This window comes from Pseudophryne corroboree, chromosome 1 (assembly GCF_028390025.1).
Source record: "Pseudophryne corroboree isolate aPseCor3 chromosome 1, aPseCor3.hap2, whole genome shotgun sequence".
In the NCBI taxonomy this organism is placed as follows: domain Eukaryota; kingdom Metazoa; phylum Chordata; class Amphibia; order Anura; family Myobatrachidae; genus Pseudophryne; species Pseudophryne corroboree.
The window spans coordinates 172005956-172032747 of NC_086444.1; the positions used below are offsets into that span (position 1 = coordinate 172005956).

A 26792-nucleotide genomic window follows, 5' to 3' on the forward strand; every position below is an offset into this window, starting at 1 on the left:
TATGGATGGATAGCATACTTGACGACACAGAGGTTGGTAGAGCAGTGGACTACTGTACCGTACTGCTATATATTATATACTGCTGGTCAGCAAAATTATGCACTGTCCTCCTACTATATATATACTGCGCAAAACTTAAATGCACCACAGGTATGGATAGGTAGTATACTTGACGACACAGAGGTAGGTAGAGCAGTGGACTACTGTACCGTACTGCTATATATTATATACTGGTGGTCAGCAAAATTATGCAATGTCCTCCCACTATATATATATACTGTGCAAAACTTAAATGCACCACAGGTATGGATGGATAGTATACTTGACGACACAGAGGTAGGTAGAGCAGTGGACTACTGTACCGTACTGCTATATATTATATACTGGTGGTCAGCAAAATTATGCACTGTCCTCCTACTATATATATACTGCGCAAAACTTAAATGTACCACGGGTATGGATGGATAGTATACTTGACGACACAGAGGTAGGTAGAGCAGTGGACTACTGTACCGTACTGCTATATATTATATACTGGTGGTCAGCAAAATTATGCACTGTCCTCCTACTATATATATACTGCGCAAAACTTAAATGCACCACAGGTATGGATGGATAGCATACTTGACGACACAGAGGTTGGTAGAGCAGTGGACTACTGTACCGTACTGCTATATATTATATACTGGTGGTCAGCTAAATTATGCACTGTCCTCCTACTATATATATACTGCGCAAAACTTAAATGCACCACAGGTATGGATGGATAGTATACTTGACGACACAGAGGTAGGTAGAGCAGTGGACTACTGTACCGTACTGCTATATATTATATACTGGTGGTCAGCAAAATTATGCACTGTCCTCCTACTATATATATACTGCGCAAAACTTAAATGCACCACAGGTATGGATGGATAGTATACTTGACGACACAGGTAGGTAGAGCAGTGGACTACTGTACTATATTATATACTGGTGGTCAGCAAAATTATGCACTGTCCTCCTACTATATATATATACTGCGCAAAACTTAAATGCACCACAGGTATGGATGGATAGTATACTTGACGACACAGAGGTAGGTAGAGCAGTGGACTACTGTACTGTACTGCTATATATTATATACTGGTGGTCAGCAAAATTATGCTCTTTCCTCCTACTATATATATACTGCGCAAAACTTAAATGCACCACAGGTATGGATGGATAGTATACTTGATGACACAGAGGTAGGTAGAGCAGTGGACTACTGTACTTTATTATATACTGGTGGTCAGCAAAATTATGCACTGTCCTCCTACTATATATATACTGTGCAAAACTTAAATGCACCACAGGTATGGATGGATAGTATACTTGACGACACAGAGGTAGGTAGAGCAGTGGATACTGTACCGTACTGCTATATATTATATACTGGTGGTCAGCAAAATTATGCACTGTCCTCCTACTATATATATACTGCGCAAAACTTAAATGCACCACAGGTATGGATAGATAGTATACTTGACGACACAGAGGTAGGTAGAGCAGTGGACTACTGTACCGTACTGATATAATATAATACTGGTGGTCACTGGTCAGCAAAATTCTGCACTGTCCTCCTACTATATACTACAATGCAGCACAGATATGGAGCGTTTTTCAGGCAGAGAACGTAGATATTTTCACTTCAGCACACTGAGCACAGATATTTGCAAGCACACTGAGCACAGATATTTGCAGCACACAGATATTTGCAGCACACTGAACACAACTGAGAGAATGCTGCACACGTCCTCTCCCTATCATCTCCAATGCACAAGTGAAAATGGCGGCGACGCGCGGCTCCTTATATAGAATACGAATCTCGCGAGAATCCGACAGCGGGATGATGACGTTCGGGCGCGCGCTCCGGTTAACCGAGCAACGCGGGAGGATCCGAGTCTGCCTCGGAACCGTGTAAAATGGGTGAAGTTCAGGGGGGGGTTCGGATTCCGAGGAACCGAACCCGCTCATCACTAGTTCTTAACTAACACTGTCTAAACGACATGTAGAATATTTAAGTGTACTGTAAAAGCACAGCGCTGATGATGCAGGCGGCTTTACAGAGGAGGCATCACCCAGCAGTCTCAGAATCAGTACAGCTGTGGTGTAATGGCACCCAAACGCTGACAGTGAGTGAGGGAAACAGAGATGCAGCTCCAGGGCGGGAACATTTACTCTAAATGGCGCCCAGGGGCTGGGGGAGGGGCTACAGGACTTCACCACCGGGTACTGCGTGCCGTAATAAAGTGGATTATGAGGTAATCCGACCTGTACCCTTGCCCTGGTGGTCTAGTGGGATCCCTGTACCGACACAGTGTCATCGCCAGCGCGCGGTCCGCCTCCTATGGTCGCACCGATCGAGATTTCCAGCGGGTCCCACCTGGGGGGGCCTCTTACCTCCTCCCTGAAGGCAGCCATGCGATCCTGGAGAGCCCTGGTGAAGAACCGAAGCCTCTGCTGTGAGTACCCGGCAACCAGGGACGCGGGAGTATACAGCGCCGCTGGGGGAGGTGATGGAGCTGCAGCAGGAGATGTCAGAATGACATCTAGGATTAAGAGTGCCTTGAAGTCTTCTATCTTCTTTATAAAGCTCTTCTCAGGGCTGCTGGAGCAGCCCTACCTGTTAGGTAGGCACCAACTTCCAAACTGAGCTCCTGTGCACGGAGGCGGGGTTATAGAGGAGGTGGCGCTGAGCATCTTGGGAACAGTCAAAGCTTTTAGCCTGTTGGTGCCTCGGATCAAGATCCTACTCTACACCCCGATGCTATTCCTGTGGAATACTAGTGTACCCCGCTGCAGAAATTAGGCTATATTAGCCCTTTAAACTGGCACGCCCATGAATTACACAGGTTGGAATACCAGTGTACCCAGTTTCCAGCTTGTTGGGTGGTTGGCACACATCTTCATGCTCCGGGAATTTGTTTTGGGATGTCATGATGTTACCTGCATCAGGAGTGGGAGTGACTGTCCAGGACTCCTATGCACCCAGCTAATGCACTGGGTAGTGTGCAGTAGCAGCTATTTCTGTATATTACACACTAACTGCAAATCTGTATCAACACTTTTGTTATTTAGCATTGTAGGGATTATTTGAAGGGTTTTCTCTGCTTCACCAGCAAATTAGCGCTGCCATCGAGCGATCACTGTAAAATGCACATGTGCAGGGGATTAGGGTCAAAACCGGAACTGTCTGGACACCGGAGCACCTAATCGGCTCCCTGCAGCAAACTCTGCCATTCTGGAACTTGGAGTGCTTGTCCCCATCCAGGGGTGTTCTGTCCGGGTGGGTGCCTGTGACAGCTGTCAACAGGAGGCGGGGAGGGAGAGATTACAGCCTGCACGTATGGTCAGGACCGTTCCGGTTATTACGCCAACCCCGGACCATACGGGGAGGCTGTAATCCCTGCCTCCCTGGTGACGGCTGTCACAGGAACACCCCCGGACAGGACACTCCCCCTGTACAGGGACGATCACTACAAGCTACAGAATGGCACAGTTAGCTGTAAGGCGCCGGTCCGACGTTACGGCATCCGGACCGTTCCGGTTTTTACCTACCTATACTAGTGATGAGCGGGTTCAGTTTCTCGGAAACCGAACCCCCCCGAACTTCACGCTTTTTACACGGGTCCGAGGCAGACTCGGATCTTCCCGCCTTGCTCGGTTAACCGGAGCGCGCCCGAACGTCATCATCCCGCTGTCGGATTCTCGCGAGGCTCGGATTCTATCGCGAGACTCGGATTCTATATAAGGAGCCGCGTGTCCAGGGCCGGCGCTACCACTAGGCAGCTTTAGGCAGCTGCCTATGGGCGGCGACCACTGGAGGGCGGCACCGCAAAGTGAGACGAAAGTGAAAGAGAACACACACACTCCTCCTATTCTTTAAGAGGAGCAGCTCGTTGGCGCCTGGCCCACCACGTCTGACTGTCTGCCTTCAAACGTGAGTGTGCCTAGCTACTTCAGTTCAGTTCTTCTTCAACCCTGCCGTGCCGCCGCCCCCCCACCTCTGCGATCATAGCCCACAGACAGACAATGTGTTATAATGTGCAGCCAGCCTGCTGCCGCCTGCGCTCTTGAGTCCGGGGTCCCGGGTGACGGTCGGTGCGTCCCACATTATGAGCTGACTACCCGCCGGGCCGCCACTCCGGCGCTCCCCCACACGATGGTCTCCCGTGGGCGTCCCCCCCCCATCACCCCTGCATTTGGGCACAGTGACTGACAGGTCAGGGCAGCACATGAAGGAGTCACCCGCTGCCCTGGTCCGCTCCGCTCCCGATTCGGGCGCCGCCTCTTCCTCCGTTGCTGCTGTCACTGAAGTGTGGGGCGGCTCATACCGCTATCACCCCACCTGGTGTCCGTGCTCATACACCACTGGCACACACAGTGACGGGTATAAGCCGGGCACCTGCAGGTAGGAGCAGGTTGTTCTCTTGTGCGGCGGCAGTCAGTGGGTGCATGCTGCTCCCCGGGGCTCCTGTCAGCACACAGCACAGACTGTGGCCATAGAGTGCTGGGAGTAGCAGGTGTCAGGGGAGCCGTGTGCCCCAGAGCCTCCTCTCTCCCTGACCGACCTGCTCCCCCCCCCCCCCCCGCGCGGCTATTCGGCACCCGCTCCCGTTGCCTCCCCCCCCCCCCTCCTGCATCTCGTCACCGACCTGATGGCTGGTAAAGTCTTAAAGTCTAGGGCTGAAATTAATGGGAACCCACACTCTTTGTCCCTTCAATTTACCGCTACTTATCGAAGGATTCAAGGCTGGTTAGCAATTTTGTGGGGCCACATATAAAAGCTAGCACAGATTCCAGGTTTTGTGATGGGTTTGCAGCAGGACAGGGATTTAAAAACAATGGCCCTCATTCCGAGTTGTTCGCTCGCAAGGCGATTATAGCAGAGTTACACACGCTAAGCCGCCGCCTACTGGGAGTGAATCTAAACATCTTAAATGTGCGACCGATGTATTCGCAATATTGCGATCAAAACCGAGTTAGCAGTTTCTGAGTAACTCCAGACTTACTCTGCCTGTGCGATCAATTCAGTGCTTTTCGGTCCCGGCTGACGTCATAAACACACCCAGCGTTCGCCCAAGCACTCCCACCGTTTCTCCAGACACGCCTGCGTTTTTTCCGGAAACGGTAGCGTTTCCTGCCACACGCCCCTAAAACGCCGTACATCCGCCCAGTAACACCCATTTCCTGTCAATCACAATGCGTTCTCCGGAGCGACGAAAAAGCCGTGAGTAAAATTACTTTCTTCTTAGTAAAGTTACTTGACGCATGCGCAGTGCGAACATTACGCATGCGCACTAAGAGAATTCTCACTGCGATGCGATGAAAAATACCGAGCGAACAACTCGGAATGAGGGCCAATGTGTACAAAAAGGGGACGTTGTCTGCCATAATGTGTAATAAGGGGGACGTTGTCTGCCGTAATGTGTAATAAGGGGGACGTTGTCTGCCGTAATGTGTAATAAGGGGGACGTTGTCTGCCGTAATGTGTAATAAAGGGGACGCTGTCTGCCATAATGTGTAATAAGGGGGACGTTGTCTGCCATAATGTGTAATAAGGGGGACGTTGTCTGCCGTAATGTGTAATAAGGGGGACGTTGTCTGCCGTAATGTGTAATAAGGGGGACGTTGTCTGCCGTAATGTGTAATAAGGGGGACGTTGTCTGCCGTAATGTGTAATAAAGGGGACGCTGTCTGCCATAATGTGTAATAAGGGGGACGCTGTCTGCCTTAATGTGTAATAAGGGGGACGTTGTCTGCCGTAATGTGTAATAAGGGGGACGTTGTCTGCCATAATGTGTAATAATGGGGACGCTGTCTGCCCCTAATGTGTAATAAGGGAGACGTTGTCTGCCATAATGTGTAATAAGGGGGACGTTGTCTGCCGTAATGTGTAATAAGGGGGACGTTGTCTGCCGTAATGTGTAATAAAGGGGACGCTGTCTGCCATAATGTGTAATAAGGGGGACGCTGTCTGCCTTAATGTGTAATAAGGGGGACGTTGTCTGCCGTAATGTGTAATAAGGGGGACGTTGTCTGCCATAATGTGTAATAAGGGGGACGCTGTCTGCCGTAATGTGTAATAAGGGAGACGTCTGCGTAATGTGTAATAAGGGGGACGCTGTTTGCCGTAATGTGTAATAAGGGGGACTGTCTGCCGTAATGTGTAAAATGGGGGACGCTGTCTGCCATAATGTTTAAAACGGGGGACGCTGTATGCCGTAATGTGTAATAAGAGGACGCTGTCTGCTGTAATGTGTAAAAAGGGGGACGCTGTCTGCCGTAATGTGTAAAAAGGGGGACGCTGTCTGTCGTAATGTGTAAAAAGGGGGACGCTGTCTGCGTAATGTGTAAAAAGGGGCTCTACCTGGTGTAGTGGCGATACTGTGCAGCGTAATTTGAATAATGGAGACTACTATGCACCGTAGTATGAATTGGCATTATTTTGTGGCCATGCCCTTTCCCCATGAAGCCACGCCCCTACATATTTTTTGCGCGCCTGCGGCGCGCACTGCTCCTATCTTACGTGTGTGTGTATGTGGGGGGCAATATTGCGCATAGTGGTTTATTTGTATTTTTGGGGGAGGGATTGTTTCCCTATTTGACAATGGCAGCTGTGAGATGTCAAAGAAGCCACTCTGATATCCAGGGGACCTGGAAAGTGGCTATTGGTATGTGTGTGTGTGTGTGTGTGTGTGTGTGTGTGTGTGTGTGTGTGTGTGTAGGGGGGAGGGGGGGGGGTAGGCAGAAGGTTTGCCTAGGGTGCTGAGAAACCTTGCACCGGCCCTGCGCGTGTCGCCGCCATTTTCACACGTGCATTGAGATTGATAGGGAGAGGACGTGGCTGGCGTCCTCTCCGTTTAGAATAGAAATAGATAGTGAGAGTGAGACACTTGATTTACTGGAGCTTAGGAGTACTCAGAGAGTGCAGAGTTTACTAGTGACTGACCAGTGACCACCAGTGCAGTTTTATTATTATTTAATATAATCCGTTCTCTGCCTGAAAAAAAACGATACACAGTGACACAGTATACCATATCTGTGCTCAGCCTCAGTGTGCTGCATCATCTATGTATATCTGACTGTGCTGAGTGCTCACTGCTCACACAGCTTAATTGTGGGGGAGACTGGGGAGCAGTTTTAGCAGGAGTACATATATTTAACAGTGCACACTTTTGCTGCCAGAGTGCCACTGCCAGTGTGACTGACCAGTGACCAGTGACCACCAGTATATTGTGATTGTCTGCCTGAAAAAGTTAAACACTCGTCGCGTGGTGTTTTTATTCTATAAACGCATTCTGCTGACAGTGTCCAGCAGGTCCGTCATTATATAATATATACCTGTCCTGCAGTAGTGATATATATATATTTTTTATATCATTATCATCCAGTCTATACTAGCAGCAAACGCAGTACGGTAGTCCACGGCTGAAGCTACCTCTGTGTCGGCAGTCGCTCGTCCATCCATAATTGTATACCACCTACCTGTTGTGTTTTCTTTTTTTTCTATCTTCTTGATACTAGTAGCTTACTTTAGGAGTCTGCAGTGCTGACAGTGTCCAGCAGGTCCGTCATTATATAATATATACCTGTCCTGCAGTAGTGATATATATATATTTTTTATATCATTATCATCCAGTCTATATTAGCAGCAGACGCAGTACGGTAGTCCACGGCTGTAGCTACCTCTGTGTCGGCAGTCGCTCGTCCATCCATAATTGTATACCACCTACCTGTTGTGTTTTTTTTTTCTATCTTCTTGATACTAGTAGCTTACTTTAGGAGTCTGCAGTGCTGACAGTGTCCAGCAGGTCCGTCATTATATAATATATACCTGTCCGGCTGCAGTAGTGATATATATATATTTTTTATATCATTATCATCCAGTCTATATTAGCAGCAGACGCAGTACGGTAGTCCACGGCTGTAGCTACCTCTGTGTCGGCAGTCGCTCGTCCATCCATAATTGTATACCACCTACCTGTTGTGTTTTCTTTTTTTTCTATCTTCTTGATACTAGTAGCTTACTTTAGGAGTCTGCAGTGCTGACAGTGTCCAGCAGGTCCGTCATTATATAATATATACCTGTCCGGCTGCAGTAGTGATATATATATTTTTTTTATATCATTATCATCCAGTCTATATTAGCAGCAGACGCAGTACGATAGTCCACGGCTGTAGCTACCTCTGTGTCGGCAGTCGCTCGTCCATCCATAATTGTATACCACCTACCTGTTGTGTTTTTTTTTTCTATCTTCTTGATACTAGTAGCTTACTTTAGGAGTCTGCAGTGCTGACAGTGTCCAGCAGGTCCGTCATTATATAATATATACCTGTCCGGCTGCAGTAGTGATATATATATATTTTTTATATCATTATCATCCAGTCTATATTAGCAGCAGACGCAGTACGGTAGTCCACGGCTGTAGCTACCTCTGTGTCGGCAGTCGCTCGTCCATCCATAATTGTATACCACCTACCTGTTGTGTTTTTTTTTTTCTATCTTCTTGATACTAGTAGCTTACTTTAGGAGTCTGCAGTGCTGACAGTGTCCAGCAGGTCCGTCATTATATAATATATACCTCTCCGGCTGCAGTAGTGATATATATATATATATTTTATATCATTATCATCCAGTCTATATTAGCAGCAGACGCAGTACGGTAGTCCACGGCTGTAGCTACCTCTGTGCCGGCAGTCGCTCATCCATCCATAATTGTATACCACCTACCTGTTGTGTTTTTTTTTTCTATCTTCTTGATACTAGTAGCTTACTTTAGGAGTCTGCAGTGCTGACAGTGTCCAGCAGGTCCGTCATTATATAATATATACCTGTCCGGCTGCAGTAGTGATATATATATATTTTTTATATCATTATCATCCAGTCTATATTAGCAGCAGACGCAGTACGGTAGTCCACGGCTGTAGCTACCTCTGTGTCGGCAGTCGCTCGTCCATCCATAATTGTATACCACCTACCTGTGGTGGTTTTTTTTTTCTATCTTCTTGATACTAGTAGCTTACTTTAGGAGTCTGCAGTGCTGACAGTGTCCAGCAGGTCCGTCATTATATAATATATACCTGTCCGGCTGCAGTAGTGATATATATATATTTTTTATATCATTATCATCCAGTCTATATTAGCAGCAGACGCAGTACGGTAGTCCACGGCTGTAGCTACCTCTGTGTCGGCAGTCGCTCGTCCATCCATAAGTATACTAGTATCCATCCATCTCCATTGTTTACCTGAGGTGCCTTTTAGTTGTGCCTATTAAAATATGGAGAACAAAAATGTTGAGGTTTCAAAAATAGGGAAAGATCAAGATCGACTTCCACCTCGTGGTGAAGCTGCTGCCACTAGTCATGGCCGAGACGATGAAATGCCAGCAACGTCGTCTGCCAAGGCCGATGCCCAATGTCATAGTACAGAGCATGTAAAATTCAAAACACCAAATATCAGTAAAAAAAGGACTCAAAAATCTAAAATAAAATCGTCGGAGTAGAAGCGTAAACTTGCCAATATGCCATTTACCACACGGAGTGGCAAGGAACGGCTGAGGCCCTGGCCTATGTTCATGGCTAGTGGTTCAGCTTCACATGAGGATGGAAGCACTCAGCCTCTCGCTAGAAAAATGAAAAGACTCAAGCTGGCTAAAGCACAGCAAAGAACTGTGCGTTCTTCGAAATCACAAATCCACAAGGAGAGTCCAATTGTGTCGTTTGCGATGCCTGACCTTCCCAACACTGGACGTGAAGAGCATGCGCCTTCCACCATTTGCACGCCCCCTGCAAGTGCTGGAAGGAGCACTCGCAGTCCAGTTCCTGATAGTCAGATTGAAGATGTCAGTGTTGAAGTACACCAGGATGAGGAGGATATGGGTGTTGCTGGCGCTGGGGAGGAAATTGACCAGGAGGATTCTGATGGTGAGGTGGTTTGTTTAAGTCAGGCACCCGGGGAGACACCTGTTGTCCGTGGGAGGAATAGGGCCATTGACATGCCTGGTGAAAATACCAAAAAAATCAGCTCTTCGGTGTGGAAGTATTTCACCAGAAATGCGGACAACATTTGTCAAGCCGTGTGTTGCCTTTGTCAAGCTGTAATAAGTAGGGGTAAGGACGTTAACCACCTCGGAACATCCTCCCTTATACGTCACCTGCAGCGCATTCATCATAAGTCAGTGACAAGTTCAAAAACTTTGGGCGACAGCGGAAGCAGTCCACTGACCAGTAAATCCCTTCCTCTTGTAACCAAGCTCACGCAAACCACCCCACCAACTCCCTCAGTGTCAATTTCCTCCTTCCCCAGGAATGCCAATAGTCCTGCAGGCCATATCACTGTCAAGTCTGACGAGTCCTCTCCTGCCTGGGATTCCTCCGATGCATCCTTGCGTGTAACGCCTACTGCTGCTGGCGCTGCTGTTGTTGCTGCTGGGAGTCGATGGTCATCCCAGAGGGGAAGTCGTACTCGTAAGACCACTTTTACTACTTCCACCAAGCAATTGACTGTCCAACAGTCCTTTGCGAGGAAGATGAAATATCACAGCAGTCATCCTGCTGCAAAGCGGATAACTGAGGCCTTGGCATCCTGGGCGGTGAGAAACGTGGTTCCGGTATCCATCATTACTGCAGAGCCAACTAGAGACTTGTTGGAGGTACTGTGTCCCCGGTACCAAATACCATCTAGGTTCCATTTCTCTAGGCAGGCGATACCGAAAATGTACACAGACCTCAGAAAAAGACTCACCAGTGTCCTAAAAAATGCAGTTGTACCCAATGTCCACTTAACCACGGACATGTGGACAAGTGGAGCAGGGCAGGCTCAGGACTATATGACTGTGACAGCCCACTGGGTAGATGTATGGACTCCCGCCGCAAGAACAGCAGCGGCGGCACCAGTAGCAGCATCTCGCAAACGCCAACTCTTTCCTAGGCAGGCTACGCTTTGTATCACCGCTTTCCAGAATACGCACACAGCTAAAAACCTCTTACGGCAACTGAGGAAGATCATCGCGGAATGGCTTACCCCAATTGGACTCTCCTGTGGATTTGTGGCATCGGACAACGCCAGCAATATTGTGTGTGCATTAAATCTGGGCAAATTCCAGCACGTCCCATGTTTTGCACATACCTTGAATTTGGTGGTGCAGAATTATTTAAAAAACGAGAGGGGCGTGCAAGAGATGCTGTCGGTGGCCAGAAGAATTGCGGGACACTTTCGGCGTACAGGCACCACGTACAGAAGACTGGAGCACCACCAAAAACGCCTGAACCTGCCCTGCCATCATCTGAAGCAAGAAGTGGTAACGAGGTGGAATTCAACCCTCTATATGCTTCAGAGGTTGGAGGAGCAGCAAAAGGCCATTCAAGCCTATACAACTGAGCACAATATAGGAGGTGGAATGCACCTGTCTCAAGCGCAGTGGAGAATGATTTCAACGTTGTGCAAGGTTCTGCAACCTTTTGAACTTGCCACACGTGAAGTCAGTTCAGACACTGCCAGCCTGAGTCAGGTCATTCCCCTCATCAGGCTTTTGCAGAAGAAGCTGGAGACATTGAAGGAGGAGCTAACACAGAGCGATTCCGCTAGGCATGTGGGACTTGTGGATGGAGCCCTTAATTCGCTTAACAAGGATTCACGGGTGGTCAATCTGTTGAAATCAGAGCACTACATTTTGGCCACCGTGCTCGATCCTAGATTTAAAACCTACCTTGGATCTCTCTTTCCGGGAGACACAAGTCTGCTGGGGTTCAAAGAACTGCTGGTGACAAAATTGTCAAGTCAAGCGGAATGCGACCTGTCAACATCTCCTCCTTCACATTCTCCCGCAACTGGGGGTGCAAGGAAAAGGCTCAGAATTCCGAGCCCACCCGCTGGCGGTGATGCAGGGCAGTCTGGAGCGACTGCTGATGCTGACATCTGGTCCGGACTGAAGGACCTGACAACGATTACGGACATGTCGTCTACTGTCACTGCATATGATTCTCTACCCATTGAAAGAATGGTGGAGGATTATATGAGTGACCGCATCCAAGTAGGCACGTCAGACAGTCCGTACTTATACTGGCAGGAAAAAGAGGCAATTTGGAGGCCCTTGCACAAACTGGCTTTATTCTACCTAAGTTGCCCTCCCACAAGTGTGTACTCCGAAAGAGTGTTTAGTGCCGCCGCTCACCTTGTCAGCAATCGGCGTACGAGGTTACATCCAGAAAATGTGGAGAAGATGATGTTCATTAAAATGAATTATAATCAATTCCTCCGTGGAGACATTGACCAGCAGCAATTGCCTCCACAAAGTACACAGGGAGCTGAGATGGTGGATTCCAGTGGGGACGAATTGATAATCTGTGAGGAGGGGGATGTACACGGTGATATATCGGAGGATGATGATGAGGTGGACATCTTGCCTCTGTAGAGCCAGTTTGTGCAAGGAGAGATTAATTGCTTCTTTTTTGGTGGGGGTCCAAACCAACCCGTCATTTCAGTCACAGTCGTGTGGCAGACCCTGTCACTGAAATGATGGGTTGGTTAAAGTGTGCATGTCCTGTTTATACAACATAAGGGTGGGTGGGAGGGCCCAAGGACAATTCCATCTTGCACCTCTTTTTTCTTTCATTTTTCTTTGCGTCATGTGCTGTTTGGGGAGTAGTTTTTGGAAGGGCCATCCTGCGTGACACTGCAGTGCCACTCCTAGATGGGCCAGGTGTTTGTGTCGGCCACTTGGGTCGCTTATCTTAGTCACACAGCTACCTCATTGCGCCTCTTTTTTTCTTTGCGTCATGTGCTGTTTGGGGGGTGTTTTTTGGAAGGGCCATCCTGCGTGACACTGCAGTGACACTCCTAGATGGGCCAAGTGTTTGTGTCGGCCACTTGGGTCGCTTATCTTAGTCACACAGCTACCTCATTGCGCCTCTTTTTTTCTTTGCGTCATGTGCTGTTTGGGGGGTGTTTTTTGGAAGGGCCATCCTGCGTGACACTGCAGTGACACTCCTAGATGGGCCAGGTGTTTGTGTCGGCCACTTGGGTCGCTTATCTTAGTCACACAGCTACCTCATTGCGCCTCTTTTTTTCTTTGCGTCATGTGCTGTTTGGGGGGGTGTTTTTTGGAAGGGCCATCCTGCGTGACACTGCAGTGCCACTCCTAGATGGGCCAGGTGTTTGTGTCGGCCACTTGGGTCGCTTATCTTAGTCACACAGCTACCTCATTGCGCCTCTTTTTTTCTTTGCGTCATGTGCTGTTTGGGGGGTGTTTTTTGGAAGGGCCATCCTGCGTGACACTGCAGTGCCACTCCTAGATGGGCCAGGTGTTTGTGTCGGCCACTTGGGTCGCTTATCTTAGTCACACAGCTACCTCATTGCGCCTCTTTTTTTCTTTGCGTCATGTGCTGTTTGGGGGGTGTTTTTTGGAAGGGCCATCCTGCGTGACACTGCAGTGCCACTCCTAGATGGGCCAGGTGTTTGTGTCGGCCACTAGGGTCGCTTATCTTAGTCACACAGCTACCTCATTGCGCCTCTTTTTTTTCTTCTTTGCGTCATGTGCTGTTTGGGGAGTAGTTTTTTGAAGGGCCATCCTGCGTGACACTGCAGTGCCACTCCTAGATGGGCCAGGTGTTTGTGTCGGCCACTTGGGTCGCTGAGCTTAGTCATCCAGCGACCTCGGTGCAAATTTTAGGACTAAAAATAATATTGTGAGGAGTGAGGTGTTCAGAATAGACTGAAAATGAGTGGATATTATGCTTATTGAGGTTAATAATACTTTGGGATCAAAATGACCCCCAAATTCTATGATTTAAGCTGTTTTTTAGGGTTTTTTGAAAAAAACACCCGAATCCAAAACACACCCGAATCCGACAAAAAAAATTCGTTGAGGTTTTGCCAAAACGCGTTCGAACCCAAAACACGGCCGCGGAACCGAACCCAAAACCAAAACACAAAACCCGAAAAATTTCCGGTGCTCATCACTAACCTATACCTCCTAGGTCTGTCTGTTATCACCCAATTTTGTTCTATTACTGTTTCCCCAATTGTAAAGCACAACGGAATATGCTGCTCTATATAAGAAACTGATAATAAATAAATAAATAATTAATAATCCCAATGTTCAGTACTAGCTTCACCTGGCAGGGGCGCACAGAAGCCTTTCAGCTTTGCATGTCCCACATTTCCGGGTATAGGTAATGGTGTTAAATGCTGCACACACCACAGTCCTCATAGCAGTAATCTGGAAAGATATAGGGGATGCAAGAAATATCAGTGATTTCCCTGCGGTACCCTTGTTGCTAAATAGTATTGCTTCATAAACAGACCACTGCATCCAGGGCCGGACTAGCCATCTAGCACTTCTGGCAAATGGTAGAAGTGTCGATGGCCTGATGGGCCAGTCCAGCAACACAGAGAGCGGGGCTGGACAAGCAGTGCATCCTTTCATCTCTCTGCTCTTCTGCCCACCCACGATCTGCATAGGCCCCCCTGATTTGTGGCACGCCCCAGTGATCCGTGGATGCGTCCCCTCCCCCCTTGTCGTCTTTAGTCATGGCCATGCCCCCCTCAGCCAATGCCGTGTCCTCCTAGTCATGCGTGCGCACAGCGACATGCCAGGTTTGGTTCATGGCCCCAGTCTGTCCCTGCCTACATCTTTGTACAAGCTCAAACAAACGCATACTCAAAACCGAACCCGCTCATCTCTAATACTCACCAATGTCTTCATCATGAATAACTTCTTTTCTTTCTTTAGCAAGCTGCAGAGAAACAAATTGGATGAATGGTCTGAGAAATGAGAAAGTAGACAGGGACGAGATAAAGGTCTAGTAAATAAATATAAACTGTGAAGAACAGTCAGATTGGGCTATATTACAGGCGATGAGCATTTTGCATATCAGACAAGTAATACAAAAATGTGGGTAAACAATAACATAGAATTTGACAGCAGATAAGAACCACTTGGCCCATCTAGTCTGCCCCTTTTTTTACCATATTTTTTATTTCAAACCTTATTTGATCCTAGGGGGTCATTCCGAGTTGTTCGCTCTGTAAATTTCTTCGCATCGCAGCGATTTTCTGCTTAGTGCGCATGCGCAATGTTCGCACTGCGACTGCGCCAAGTAAATTTGCTATGCAGTTAGGAATTTTACTCACGGTTTTTTCTTCGTTCTGGTGATCGGAGTGTGATTGACAGGAAGTGGGTGTTTCTGGGCGGAAACTGGCCGTTTTATGGGTGTGTGTGAAAAAACGCTACCGTTTCTGGGAAAAACGCGGGAGTGGCTGGAGAAACGGAGGAGTGTCTGGCCGAACGCTGGGTGTGTTTGTGACGTCAAACCAGGAACGACAAGCACTGAACTAATCGCAGATGCCGATTAAGTCTCGAGTTACTCAGAAACTGCACAGAGATGTCTTATCGCAACATTGCGAATCTTTCGTTCGCAATTTTAAGAAGCTAAGATTCACTCCCAGTAGGCGGCGGCTTAGCATGTGCAAAGCTGCTAAAAGCAGCTTGCGAGCGAACAACTCGGAATGACCCCCCTTATTTCTTTGTAAGGATATCCTTATGTCTATCCCATGCATGTTTAAATTGCTCTACTGTCTTAGCCTCTACCACCTCTGATGGGAGGCTATTCCACTTGTCCACTACCCTTTCTGTGAAGTCATTTTTCATAAAATTTCCCCTGAACCTCCCCCCCTCCAGTCTCAGAGCTATTGCTTTTCTTCATTTGAAGAAATGTTTCCCTCCTGGACTTTGTTAAAACCCTTGATATATATTCCCTTCTCTGCTCCAAATTACACATATTGAGATTTTTTTTAGTCTTTCTGGGTATTTTTTGTGATGTAGGCCATGCACCATTTTAGTTGCCCTTCTTTGTACAGTCTCTAATGTATTAATATCCTTTTGAAGATATGGCCTCTAGAATTGAATACAGTAGGCTACAGCCACACATAGGGGCCAAGCTTGGCCGGAAGGAGACTGTACATGGGCGCCCACACATTTGCGGCAGTCCTGTCGCCGCTGGATCCAACCGCAGCATGCTGCAGTTGAGCCGTACGGCAGTACAACGGGATTTCAATGTGAACACATACATTTCAATGTATGTGTTCACACAGTGCGGCTGTGCCGCACTGTGTTACATTGAAATCCTGTGTGTCAATGGCTGGATCCTGTCATGCGGCATTCTGCAGAACAGGATCCGTGTGAACATAGAACCCCCGTCCTGGCCAAACGGGTCCCGTTCAGTAGCTGCTGCTGCCGGAATGCGAGCCCTGATTGGCTTGCGGACCGGTGCCAGATCTAATGGATTTACAGGAAGCCGCCGCCGCAGGAGGACGCGAGAACCAGACTGAGGGCAGGAGAGGGGCAGGAGGGGTGATTGCTGTGCTCTCCTCTCCCCTCCCCAGCAGCAGCAGAAGACAGTGCCAACCCCAGGCAGCAGCAACAACTACAACAACGGTGAGTTGCACTGCTGGGGCATATCTGGCACTCTGGGGGCATGTGAATCTGGCAAAGTGGGGGCATATCTGGCACTCTGGGCGATATATGTATCTGGCACTGTGGGGGCATATCTAGCACTGTGGGGGCATGTGTATCTGGCACTATGGGGGCATATCTAGCACTGTGGGGGCATGTGTATCTGGCAAAGTGGGGGCATATCTGGCACTGTGGGGCATATCTGGCACTCTGGGGGCATGCGTATCTGGCAAAGTGGGGGCATATCTGGCACTGAAGAGGCATATGTGGCACTCTGGGGGCATATGTGTTATGGCACTGTGGGGGCATATCTAGCACTGGGGGAATGTGTATCTGGCAAAGTGGGGGTATATCTGGCACTGGGGGCATATCTGGCACTCTGGGGGCATGTGTATCTGGCAAAGTGGGGGCATATCTGGCACTGTGGGGGCATATGTGTATCTGGCACTGTGGGGGCATATCTGGCACTGTGGAGCATATCTGGCACTGTGGGGGCATATGTTTATCTGGCACTGAGGGGGCATTTGTGCATCTGGCACTGTAGGAGCATATCTGACATGGTGGGGGTGTATCTGGCACTACTGGGGTCATATGTGTATCACGCCCCCAATTTTAATTGGCCACGCCCCATGTGGCATTTGGTCGCAGCCATTTTTTGGTGCGCACACACAGTACCTATAAGAATTTTTTTCTACTTGCACCACTGAAGGCAGGTAAGAAATGTGACTCCTAGATCCCTTTCCTCCTCAGTAGTTTCCACTATAGTGCCATTAATACTATATTTAGCCTTTGGATTTTTGAGACCCAAGCTCATGATTTTGCATTTTTTGGCATTAAACTGTAATTGCCACACTCTTGACCATTCCTCTAGTCTACCTAGATCCTCAGTCATTTGATTTAACCCTCCTGGTGTGTCTACCCTGTTGCATACCTCTGTGTCATCTGCAAAAAGGCATACTTTCCCTTTAATGCTATTAGAGATGAGCGGGTTCGGTTCCTCGGAATCCGAACCCGCCCGAACTTCATTTTTTTTTACACGGGGCCGAGCGACTCGGATCTTCCCGCCTTGCTCGGTTAACCCGAGCGCGCCCGAACGTCATCATCCCGATGTCGGATTCTCGCGAGGCTCGGATTCTATCGCGAGACTCGGATTCTATATAAGGAGCCGCGCGTCGCCGCCATTTTCACACGTGCATTGAGATTTATAGGGAGAGGACGTGGCTGGCGTCCTCTCCGTTTATAGAGAAGAGAGTGAGACAGTAGAGAGAGACACAGTAGTAATTTTGGGGAGCATTAGGAGGAGTACTAGACTAGTTACTTGCTGAAGTGATAGATAGTGTGACTGTATTATCTGACTTGTGGGGGAGACACTGACAGTGGGGAGCAGTTAGAGTCTGAGAGCAGGACTCAGGAGTACATATAACGTACAGTGCACACTTTTGCTGCCAGAGTGCCACACTGCCATTGTGACCACACTGACCACCAGTATAATATATATTGTGATTGTCTGCTTAGGAGTACTACTTGCAAGTTGCTGACAGTGTGACCAGTGACCTGACCACCAGTTTAATAATCACCACCAGTTTAATATATATAATATATATATATAATTGTATATAATATATATATAATATTGTATACCACCTACCCGTTTTTTTTTTTTCTTTCTTCTTCTTTATACATACTACTATAGTAGCTTACTGTAGCAGTCTGCGGTGCTGCTGAGCTGACAGTGTCCAGCAGGTCCGTCATCAGTCATTACATAATAAATATATATACCTGTCCGGCTGCAGTACTAGTGATATTATATATATATATATTGATTTCATCTCATTATCATCCAGTCTATATTAGCAGCAGACACAGTACGGTAGTCCACGGCTGTAGCTACCTCTGTGTCGGCAGTCGCTCGTCCATCCATAATTGTATACCACCTACCCGTGTTTTTTTCTTTTTTTTCTTTCTTCTTTATACATACTACTATAGTAGCTTACTGTAGCAGTCTGCGGTGCTGCTGAGCTGACAGTGTCCAGCAGGTCCGTCATCAGTCATTACATAATAAATATATCTACCTGTCCGGCTGCAGTACTAGTGTGATATTATATATATATATATTGATTTCATCTCATTATCATCCAGTCTATATTAGCAGCAGACACAGTACGGTAGTCCACGGCTGTAGCTACCTCTGTGTCGGCAGTCGCTCGTCCATCCATAATTGTATACCACCTACCCGTGGTTTTTTTTTTCTTTCTTCTTTATACATACTACTATAGTAGCTTACTGTAGCAGTCTGCAGTGCTGCTGAGCTGACAGTGTCCAGCAGGTCCGTCATCAGTCATTACATAATAAATATATCTACCTGTCCGGCTGCAGTACTAGTGTGATATTATATATATATATTGATTTAATCTCATTATCATCCAGTCTATATTAGCAGCAGACACAGTACGGTAGTCCACGGCTGTAGCTACCTCTGTGTCGGCAGTCGCTCGTCCATCCATAATTGTATACCACCTACCCGTGGTTTTTTTTTTTTCTTCTTTATACATACTACTATAGTAGCTTACTGTAGCAGTCTGCGGTGCTGCTGAGCTGACAGTGTCCAGCAGGTCCGTCATCAGTCATTACATAATAAATATATCTACCTGTCCGGCTGCAGTACTAGTGTGATATAATATATATTGATTTCATCTCATTATCATCCAGTCTATATTAGCAGCAGACACAGTACGGTAGTCCACGGCTGTAGCTACCTCTGTGTCGGCAGTCGCTCGTCCATCCATAATTGTATACCACCTACCCGTGGTTTTTTTTTTTCTTTCTTCTTTATACATACTACTATAGTAGCTTACTGTAGCAGTCTGCGGTGCTGCTGAGCTGACAGTGTCCAGCAGGTCCGTCATCAGTCATTACATAATAAATATATCTACCTGTCCGGCTGCAGTACTAGTGTGATATAATATATATTGATTTCATCTCATTATCATCCAGTCTATATTAGCAGCATACACAGTACGGTAGTCCACGGCTGTAGCTACCTCTGTGTCGGCAGTCGCTCGTCCATCCATAATTGTATACCACCTACCCGTGGTTTTTTTTTTTCTTTCTTCTTTATACATACTACTATAGTAGCTTACTGTAGCAGTCTGCGGTGCTGCTGAGCTGACAGTGTCCAGCAGGTCCGTCATCAGTCATTACATAATAAATATATCTACCTGTCCGGCTGCAGTACTAGTGTGATATAATATATATTGATTTCATCTCATTATCATCCAGTCTATATTAGCAGCAGACACAGTACGGTAGTCCACGGCTGTAGCTACCTCTGTGTCGGCAGTCGCTCGTCCATCCATAATTGTATACCACCTACCCGTGGTTTTTTTTTTTCTTTCTTCTTTATACATACTACTATAGTAGCTTACTGTAGCAGTCTGCGGTGCTGCTGAGCTGACAGTGTCCAGCAGGTCCGTCATCAGTCATTACATAATAAATATATCTACCTGTCCGGCTGCAGTACTAGTGTGATATAATATATATTGATTTCATCTCATTATCATCCAGTCTATATTAGCAGCAGACACAGTACGGTAGTCCACGGCTGTAGCTACCTCTGTGTCTTTTAGTTGTGCCTATTAAAATATGGAGAACAAAAATGTTGAGGTTCCAAAATTAGGGAAAGATCAAGATCCACTTCCACCTCGTGCTGAAGCTGCTGCCACTAGTCATGGCCGAGACGATGAAATGCCAGCAACGTCGTCTGCCAAGGCCGATGCCCAATGTCATAGTACAGAGCATGTAAAATCCAAAACACCAAATATCAGTAAAAAAAGGACTCCAAAATCTAAAATAAAATTGTCGGAGGAGAAGCGTAAACTTGCCAATATGCCATTTACCACACGGAGTGTCAAGGAACGGCTGAGGCCCTGGCCTATGTTCATGGCTAGTGGTTCAGCTTCACATGAGGATGGAAGCACTCAGCCTCTCGCTAGAAAACTGAAAAGACTCAAGCTGGCAAAAGCACCGCAAAGAACTGTGCGTTCTTCGAAATCCCAAATCCACAAGGAGAGTCCAATTGTGTCGGTTGCGATGCCTGACCTTCCCAACACTGGACGTGAAGAGCATGCGCCTTCCACCATTTGCACGCCCCCTGCAAGTGCTGGAAGGAGCACCCGCAGTCCAGTTCCTGATAGTCAGATTGAAGATGTCAGTGTTGAAGTACACCAGGATGAGGAGGATATGGGTGTTGCTGGCGCTGGGGAGGAAATTGACAAGGAGGATTCTGATGGTGAGGTGGTTTGTTTAAGTCAGGCACCCGGGGAGACACCTGTTGTCCGTGGGAGGAATAGGGCCGTTGACATGCCTGGTGAAAATACCAAAAAAATCAGCTCTTCGGTGTGGAAGTATTTCACCAGAAATGCGGACAACATTTGTCAAGCCGTGTGTTGCCTTTGTCAAGCTGTAATAAGTAGGGGTAAGGACGTTAACCACCTCGGAACATCCTCCCTTATACGTCACCTGCAGCGCATTCATAATAAGTCAGTGACAAGTTCAAAAACTTTGGGCGACAGCGGAAGCAGTCCACTGACCAGTAAATCCCTTCCTCTTGTAACCAAGCTCACGCAAACCACCCCACCAACTCCCTCGGTGTCAATTTCCTCCTTCCCCAGGAATGCCAATAGTCCTGCAGGCCATGTCACTGGCAATTCTGACGATTCCTCTCCTGCCTGGGATTCCTCCGATGCATCCTTGCGTGTAACGCCTACTGCTGCTGGCGCTGCTGTTGTTGCTGCTGGGAGACGATGGTCATCCCAGAGGGGAAATCGTAAGACCACTTTTACTACTTCCACCAAGCAATTGACTGTCCAACAGTCCTTTGCGAGGAAGATGAAATATCACAGCAGTCATCCTGCTGCAAAGCGGATAACTGAGGCCTTGGCATCCTGGGTGGTGAGAAACGTGGTTCCGGTATCCATCATTACTGCAGAGCCAACTAGAGACTTGTTGGAGGTACTGTGTCCCCGGTACCAAATACCATCTAGGTTCCATTTCTCTAGGCAGGCGATACCGAAAATGTACACAGACCTCAGAAAAAGAGTCACCAGTGTCCTAAAAAATGCAGCTGTACCCAATGTCCACTTAACCACGGACATGTGGACAAGTGGAGCAGGGCAGGGTCAGGACTATATGACTGTGACAGCCCACTGGGTAGATGTATGGACTCCCGCCGCAAGAACAGCAGCGGCGGCACCAGTAGCAGCATCTCGCAAACGCCAACTCTTTCCTAGGCAGGCTACGCTTTGTATCACCGGTTTCCAGAATACGCACACAGCTGAAAACCTCTTACGGCAACTGAGGAAGATCATCGCGGAATGGCTTACCCCAATTGGACTCTCCTGTGGATTTGTGGCATCGGACAATGCCAGCAATATTGTGTGTGCATTAAATCTGGGCAAATTCCAGCACGTCCCATGTTTTGCACATACCTTGAATTTGGTGATGCAGAATTTTTTAAAAAACGACAGGGGCGTGCAAGAGATGCTGTCGGTGGCCAGAAGAATTGCGGGACACTTTTGGCGTACAGGCACCACGTACAGAAGACTGGAGCAACACCAAAAATGCCTGAACCTGCCCTGCCATCATCTGAAGCAAGAAGTGGTAACGAGGTGGAATTCAACCCTATATATGCTTCAGAGGTTGGAGGAGCAGCAAAAGGCCATTCAAGCCTATACAATTCAGCACGATATAGGAGGTGGAATGCACCTGTCTCAAGCGCAGTGGAGAATGATTTCAACGTTGTGCAAGGTTCTGCTGCCCTTTGAACTTGCCACACGTGAAGTCAGTTCAGACACTGCCAGCCTGAGTCAGGTCATTCCCCTCATCAGGCTTTTGCAGAAGAAGCTGGAGACATTGAAGGAGGAGCTAACACAGAGCGATTCCGCTAGGCATGTGGGACTTGTGGATGGAGCCCTTAATTCGCTTAACAAGGATTCACGGGTGGTCAATCTGTTGAAATCAGAGCACTACATTTTGGCCACCGTGCTCGATCCTAGATTTAAAACCTACCTTGGATCTCTCTTTCCGGCAGACACAAGTCTGCGGGGGTTCAAAGACCTGCTGGTGAGAAAATTGTCAAGTCAAGCGGAACGCGACCTGTCAACATCTCCTCCTTCACATTCTCCCGCAACTGGGGGTGCGAGGAAAAGGCTCAGAATTCCGAGCCCACCCGCTGGCGGTGATGCAGGGCAGTCTGGAGCGACTGCTGATGCTGACATCTGGTCCGGACTGAAGGACCTGTCAACGATTACGGACATGTCGTCTACTGTCACTGCATATGATTCTCTCCCCATTGAAAGAATGGTGGAGGATTATATGAGTGACCGCATCCAAGTAGGCACGTCACACAGTCCGTACTTATACTGGCAGGAAAAAGAGGCAATTTGGAGGCCCTTGCACAAACTGGCTTTATTCTACCTAAGTTGCCCTCCCACAAGTGTGTACTCTGAAAGAGTGTTTAGTGCCGCCGCTCACCTTGTCAGCAATCGGCGTACGAGGTTACTTCCAGAAAATGTGGAGAAGATGATGTTCATTAAAATGAATTATAATCAATTCCTCCGTGGAGACATTGACCAGCAGCAATTGCCTCCACAAAGTACACAGGGAGCTGAGATGGTGGATTCCAGTGGGGACGAATTGATAATCTGTGAGGAGGGGGATGTACACGGTGATATATCGGAGGATGATGATGAGGTGGACATCTTGCCTCTGTAGAGCCAGTTTGTGCAAGGATAGATTAATTGCTTCTTTTTTGGTGGGGGTCCAAACCAACCCGTCATTTCAGTCACAGTCGTGTGGCAGACCCTGTCGCTGAAATGATGGGTTGGTTAAAGTGTGCATGTCCTGTTTATACAACATAAGGGTGGGTGGGAGGGACCAAGGACAATTCCATCTTGCACCTCTTTTTTCTTTAATTTTTCTTTGCGTCATGTGCTGTTTGGGGAGTGTTTTTTGGAAGGGCCATCCTGCGTGACACTGCAGTGCCACTCCTAGATGGGCCAGGTGTTTGTGTCGGCCACTAGGGTCGCTTATCTTACTCACACAGCTACCTCATTGCGCCTCTTTTTTTCTTTGCGTCATGTGCTGTTTGGGGAGTGTTTTTTGGAAGGGCCATCCTGCGTGACACTGCAGTGCCACTCCTAGATGGGCCCGGTGTTTGTGTCGGCCACTAGGGTCGCTTATCTTACTCACACAGCTACCTCATTGCGCCTCTTTTTTTCTTTGCGTCATGTGCTGTTTGGGGAGTGTTTTTTGGAAGGGCCATCCTGCGTGACACTGCAGTGCCACTCCTAGATGGGCCCGGTGTTTGTGTCGGCCACTAGGGTCGCTTATCTTACTCACACAGCTACCTCATTGCGCCTCTTTTTTTCTTTGCGTCATGTGCTGTTTGGGGAGTGTTTTTTGGAAGGGCCATCCTGCGTGACACTGCAGTGCCACTCCTAGATGGGCCAGGTGTTTGTGTCGGCCACTAGAGTCGCTTAGCTTACTCACACAGCTACCTCATTGCGCCTCTTTTTTTCTTTGCGTCATGTGCTGTTTGGGGAGTGTTTTTTGGAAGGGCCATCCTGCGTGACACTGCAGTGCCACTCCTAGATGGGCCAGGTGTTTGTGTCGGCCACTAGGGTCGCTTAGCTTACTCACACAGCTACCTCATTGCGCCTCTTTTTTTCTTTGCGTCATGTGCTGTTTGGGGAGTGTTTTTTGGAAGGGCCATCCTGCGTGACACTGCAGTGCCACTCCTAGATGGGCCCGGTGTTTGTGTCGGCCACTAGGGTCGCTTATCTTACTCACACAGCTACCTCATTGCGCCTCTTTTTTTCTTTGCGTCATGTGCTGTTTGGGGAGTGTTTTTTGGAAGGGCCATCCTGCGTGACACTGCAGTGCCACTCCTAGATGGGCCCGGTGTTTGTGTCGGCCACTAGGGTCGCTTAGCTTAGTCATCCAGCGACCTCGGTGCAAATTTTAGGACTAAAAATAATATTGTGAGGTGTGAGGTATTCAGAATAGACTGAAAATGAGTGGAAATTATGGTTTTTGAGGTTAATAATACTTTGGGATCAAAATGACCCCCAAATTCTATGATTTAAGCTGTTTTTTAGTGTTTTTTGAAAAAAACACCCGAATCCAAAACACACCCGAATCCGACAAAAAAAATTCGGTGAGGTTTTGCCAAAACGCGGTCGAACCCAAAACACGGCCTCGGAACCGAACCCAAAACCAAAACACAAAACCCGAAAAATTTCAAGTGCACATCTCTAAATGCCATTCGCAATGTCACCAATAAATGCACTCCATTTACTACAACTCTATGGGGGTCATTCCGAGTTGATCGCTCGCTAGCTACTTTTAGCAGCCGTGCAGACGCATTGTCGTCGCCCACTAGGGACTGTATTTTCGCTTTGCAGAAGTGCAAACGCTTGTGCAGCAGAGCGCCTGCAAAATCCTTTTGTGCGGAACAAGACCAGCCCTGTAGTTACTCTTCGTGTGCGTTGATTCTAACGACGGTGGGATGGCTTTTGACGTCACACACCCACCCAGCCACGTCTGCATTTTCCCTGGCACGCCTGCGTTTTTCTAAGCACTCCCTGAAAACGGTCGGTTGACACCCAGAAACGCCTACTTCATGTCAATCTTCCTGCATTCGACCGTGCAACTGAAAGCTTCGCTAGAACCTGTGCAAAACCACAAAGGACTTTGTACCCGTACGTCGTGCGTACGCATTGCGGTGCATACGCATGCGCAGAAATGCCAATTTTTTGCCTGATCGCTGCGCTGCGAACAACGGCAGCTAGCAATCTACTCGGAATGACCCCCTATGTTTTTTATCCTGCAACCAAGATCTTATCCATTCAACAATCTTAGTATCCAATCCCAAGCGTTCGAGTTTATTAAGCAGTCTGCGATGTGGGACAGTGTCAAAAGCCTTACCATAGTCTAGACAAGCTATATCCATGGCTTCACCTTTAACCATCACTTTAGGCACACAGTCAAAAAGTCAATAAGGTTTGTTTGACATGATCTCCCCCCAGTGAATCCATGTTGTTTGGGATCCTGTAAATTGCTGGATTTGAGATAATCTACAACTCTTTCTTTTAAGAGTGTTTCCATCAATTTCCCTACTACTGATGTAAAACTCACTGGTCTGTAGTTGTTTGCCTCTTCCTTGCTTCCACTTTTGTGCTGTGGGACTATGGGGGTCATTCAGACCTGATCGCACGTTAGGTTTTTTCGCTGCGCTGCGATCAGGTCAGAACTGCACATGCATATGCACCGCAATGCGCAGGCGCATTGTACGGGTACAAAGCGGATCGTTGCTGAGCGATGGATTTAACGTAGAATCCATTCACACAGCCGATCGCAAGGTTATTGACAGAAAGAAGGCTTTTGTGGGTGGCAACGGACCGTTTTCTGGGAGTGGTTGGAAAAACGCAGGCGTGTCCAAGCGTTTGCAGGGATGGTGTCTGACGTCAATTCTGGACATGAACAGGCTGAAGTGATCGCAGCGGCTGAGTAAGTTCTGGGCAACTCAGAAACTGCACAAAACATTTTTGTACCGCTCGGCTGCACATGCGATCGCACACTTGCAAAGCTAAAATACACTCCCCCCATAGGCGGCGACTATCTGATCGCAGTGCTGCAAAAAATAGCTAATGAGCGATCAGGTCTGAATTAGACCCCATGTTTGCTCTTTTCCAGTCCTCTGGAATTACTCCTGTGACTGGTTGAATAATTCTGTTAATGGTGCTACCAACACCTCTTTAAGCTCTTTTAGTATCCTTGGATGTATCCTATCTGGCCCCATAGATTTGTCCACTTTCAGCTTTGAGAGTTCTGTTAGGACCTTCTCCTCTGTAAATGTACTTTTTTAATTTTCCTGAATATCCCTGCAACTTAACTGTGGCCCCTTCCCCTCTCTTTAAGTAGAGAATACTGAGCAAAAATGATTAAGATAATCTGCTATTACATTTCCTCTCTCAACAAGACTTTCAGTCTCTGTCTCTAGTTTTATTATTCCACCTTTCGTGTCATCAGAAGGAAAAAATTCTTAACATTACCGGTTAAAGTGTTTTATTTTTAAGTGACATTAATATAACGTAGGTCAGTGCTCGAAGTGGGCCGGTATACACTGGTATGGCATACCACCACTTCGAGCACAGAATGATACCCCGCTGCCACAGTATTTCAAATTCAGCGCTATTGAACCGGTAGCCAATCAGGAGCGGCCTGATTGGCTGCCAAGTCCATGGCAGA

The 26792-nt window shown here is 47.7% G+C and overlaps 1 protein-coding gene across 1 annotated transcript in view; it reads right to left on the reverse strand.

Annotated features, from left to right (window-relative positions):
* Nucleotides 1-26792, reverse strand: part of LOC134893243 (baculoviral IAP repeat-containing protein 1f-like) — a 217664-nt gene that overhangs the window by 103383 nt on the left and 87489 nt on the right. The window contains exon 9 of the mRNA XM_063913674.1: nt 14724-14794. Within this exon, the coding sequence (XP_063769744.1) occupies nt 14724-14794 (71 nt within the window). The remainder of the gene's footprint in view (nt 1-14723; nt 14795-26792) is intronic.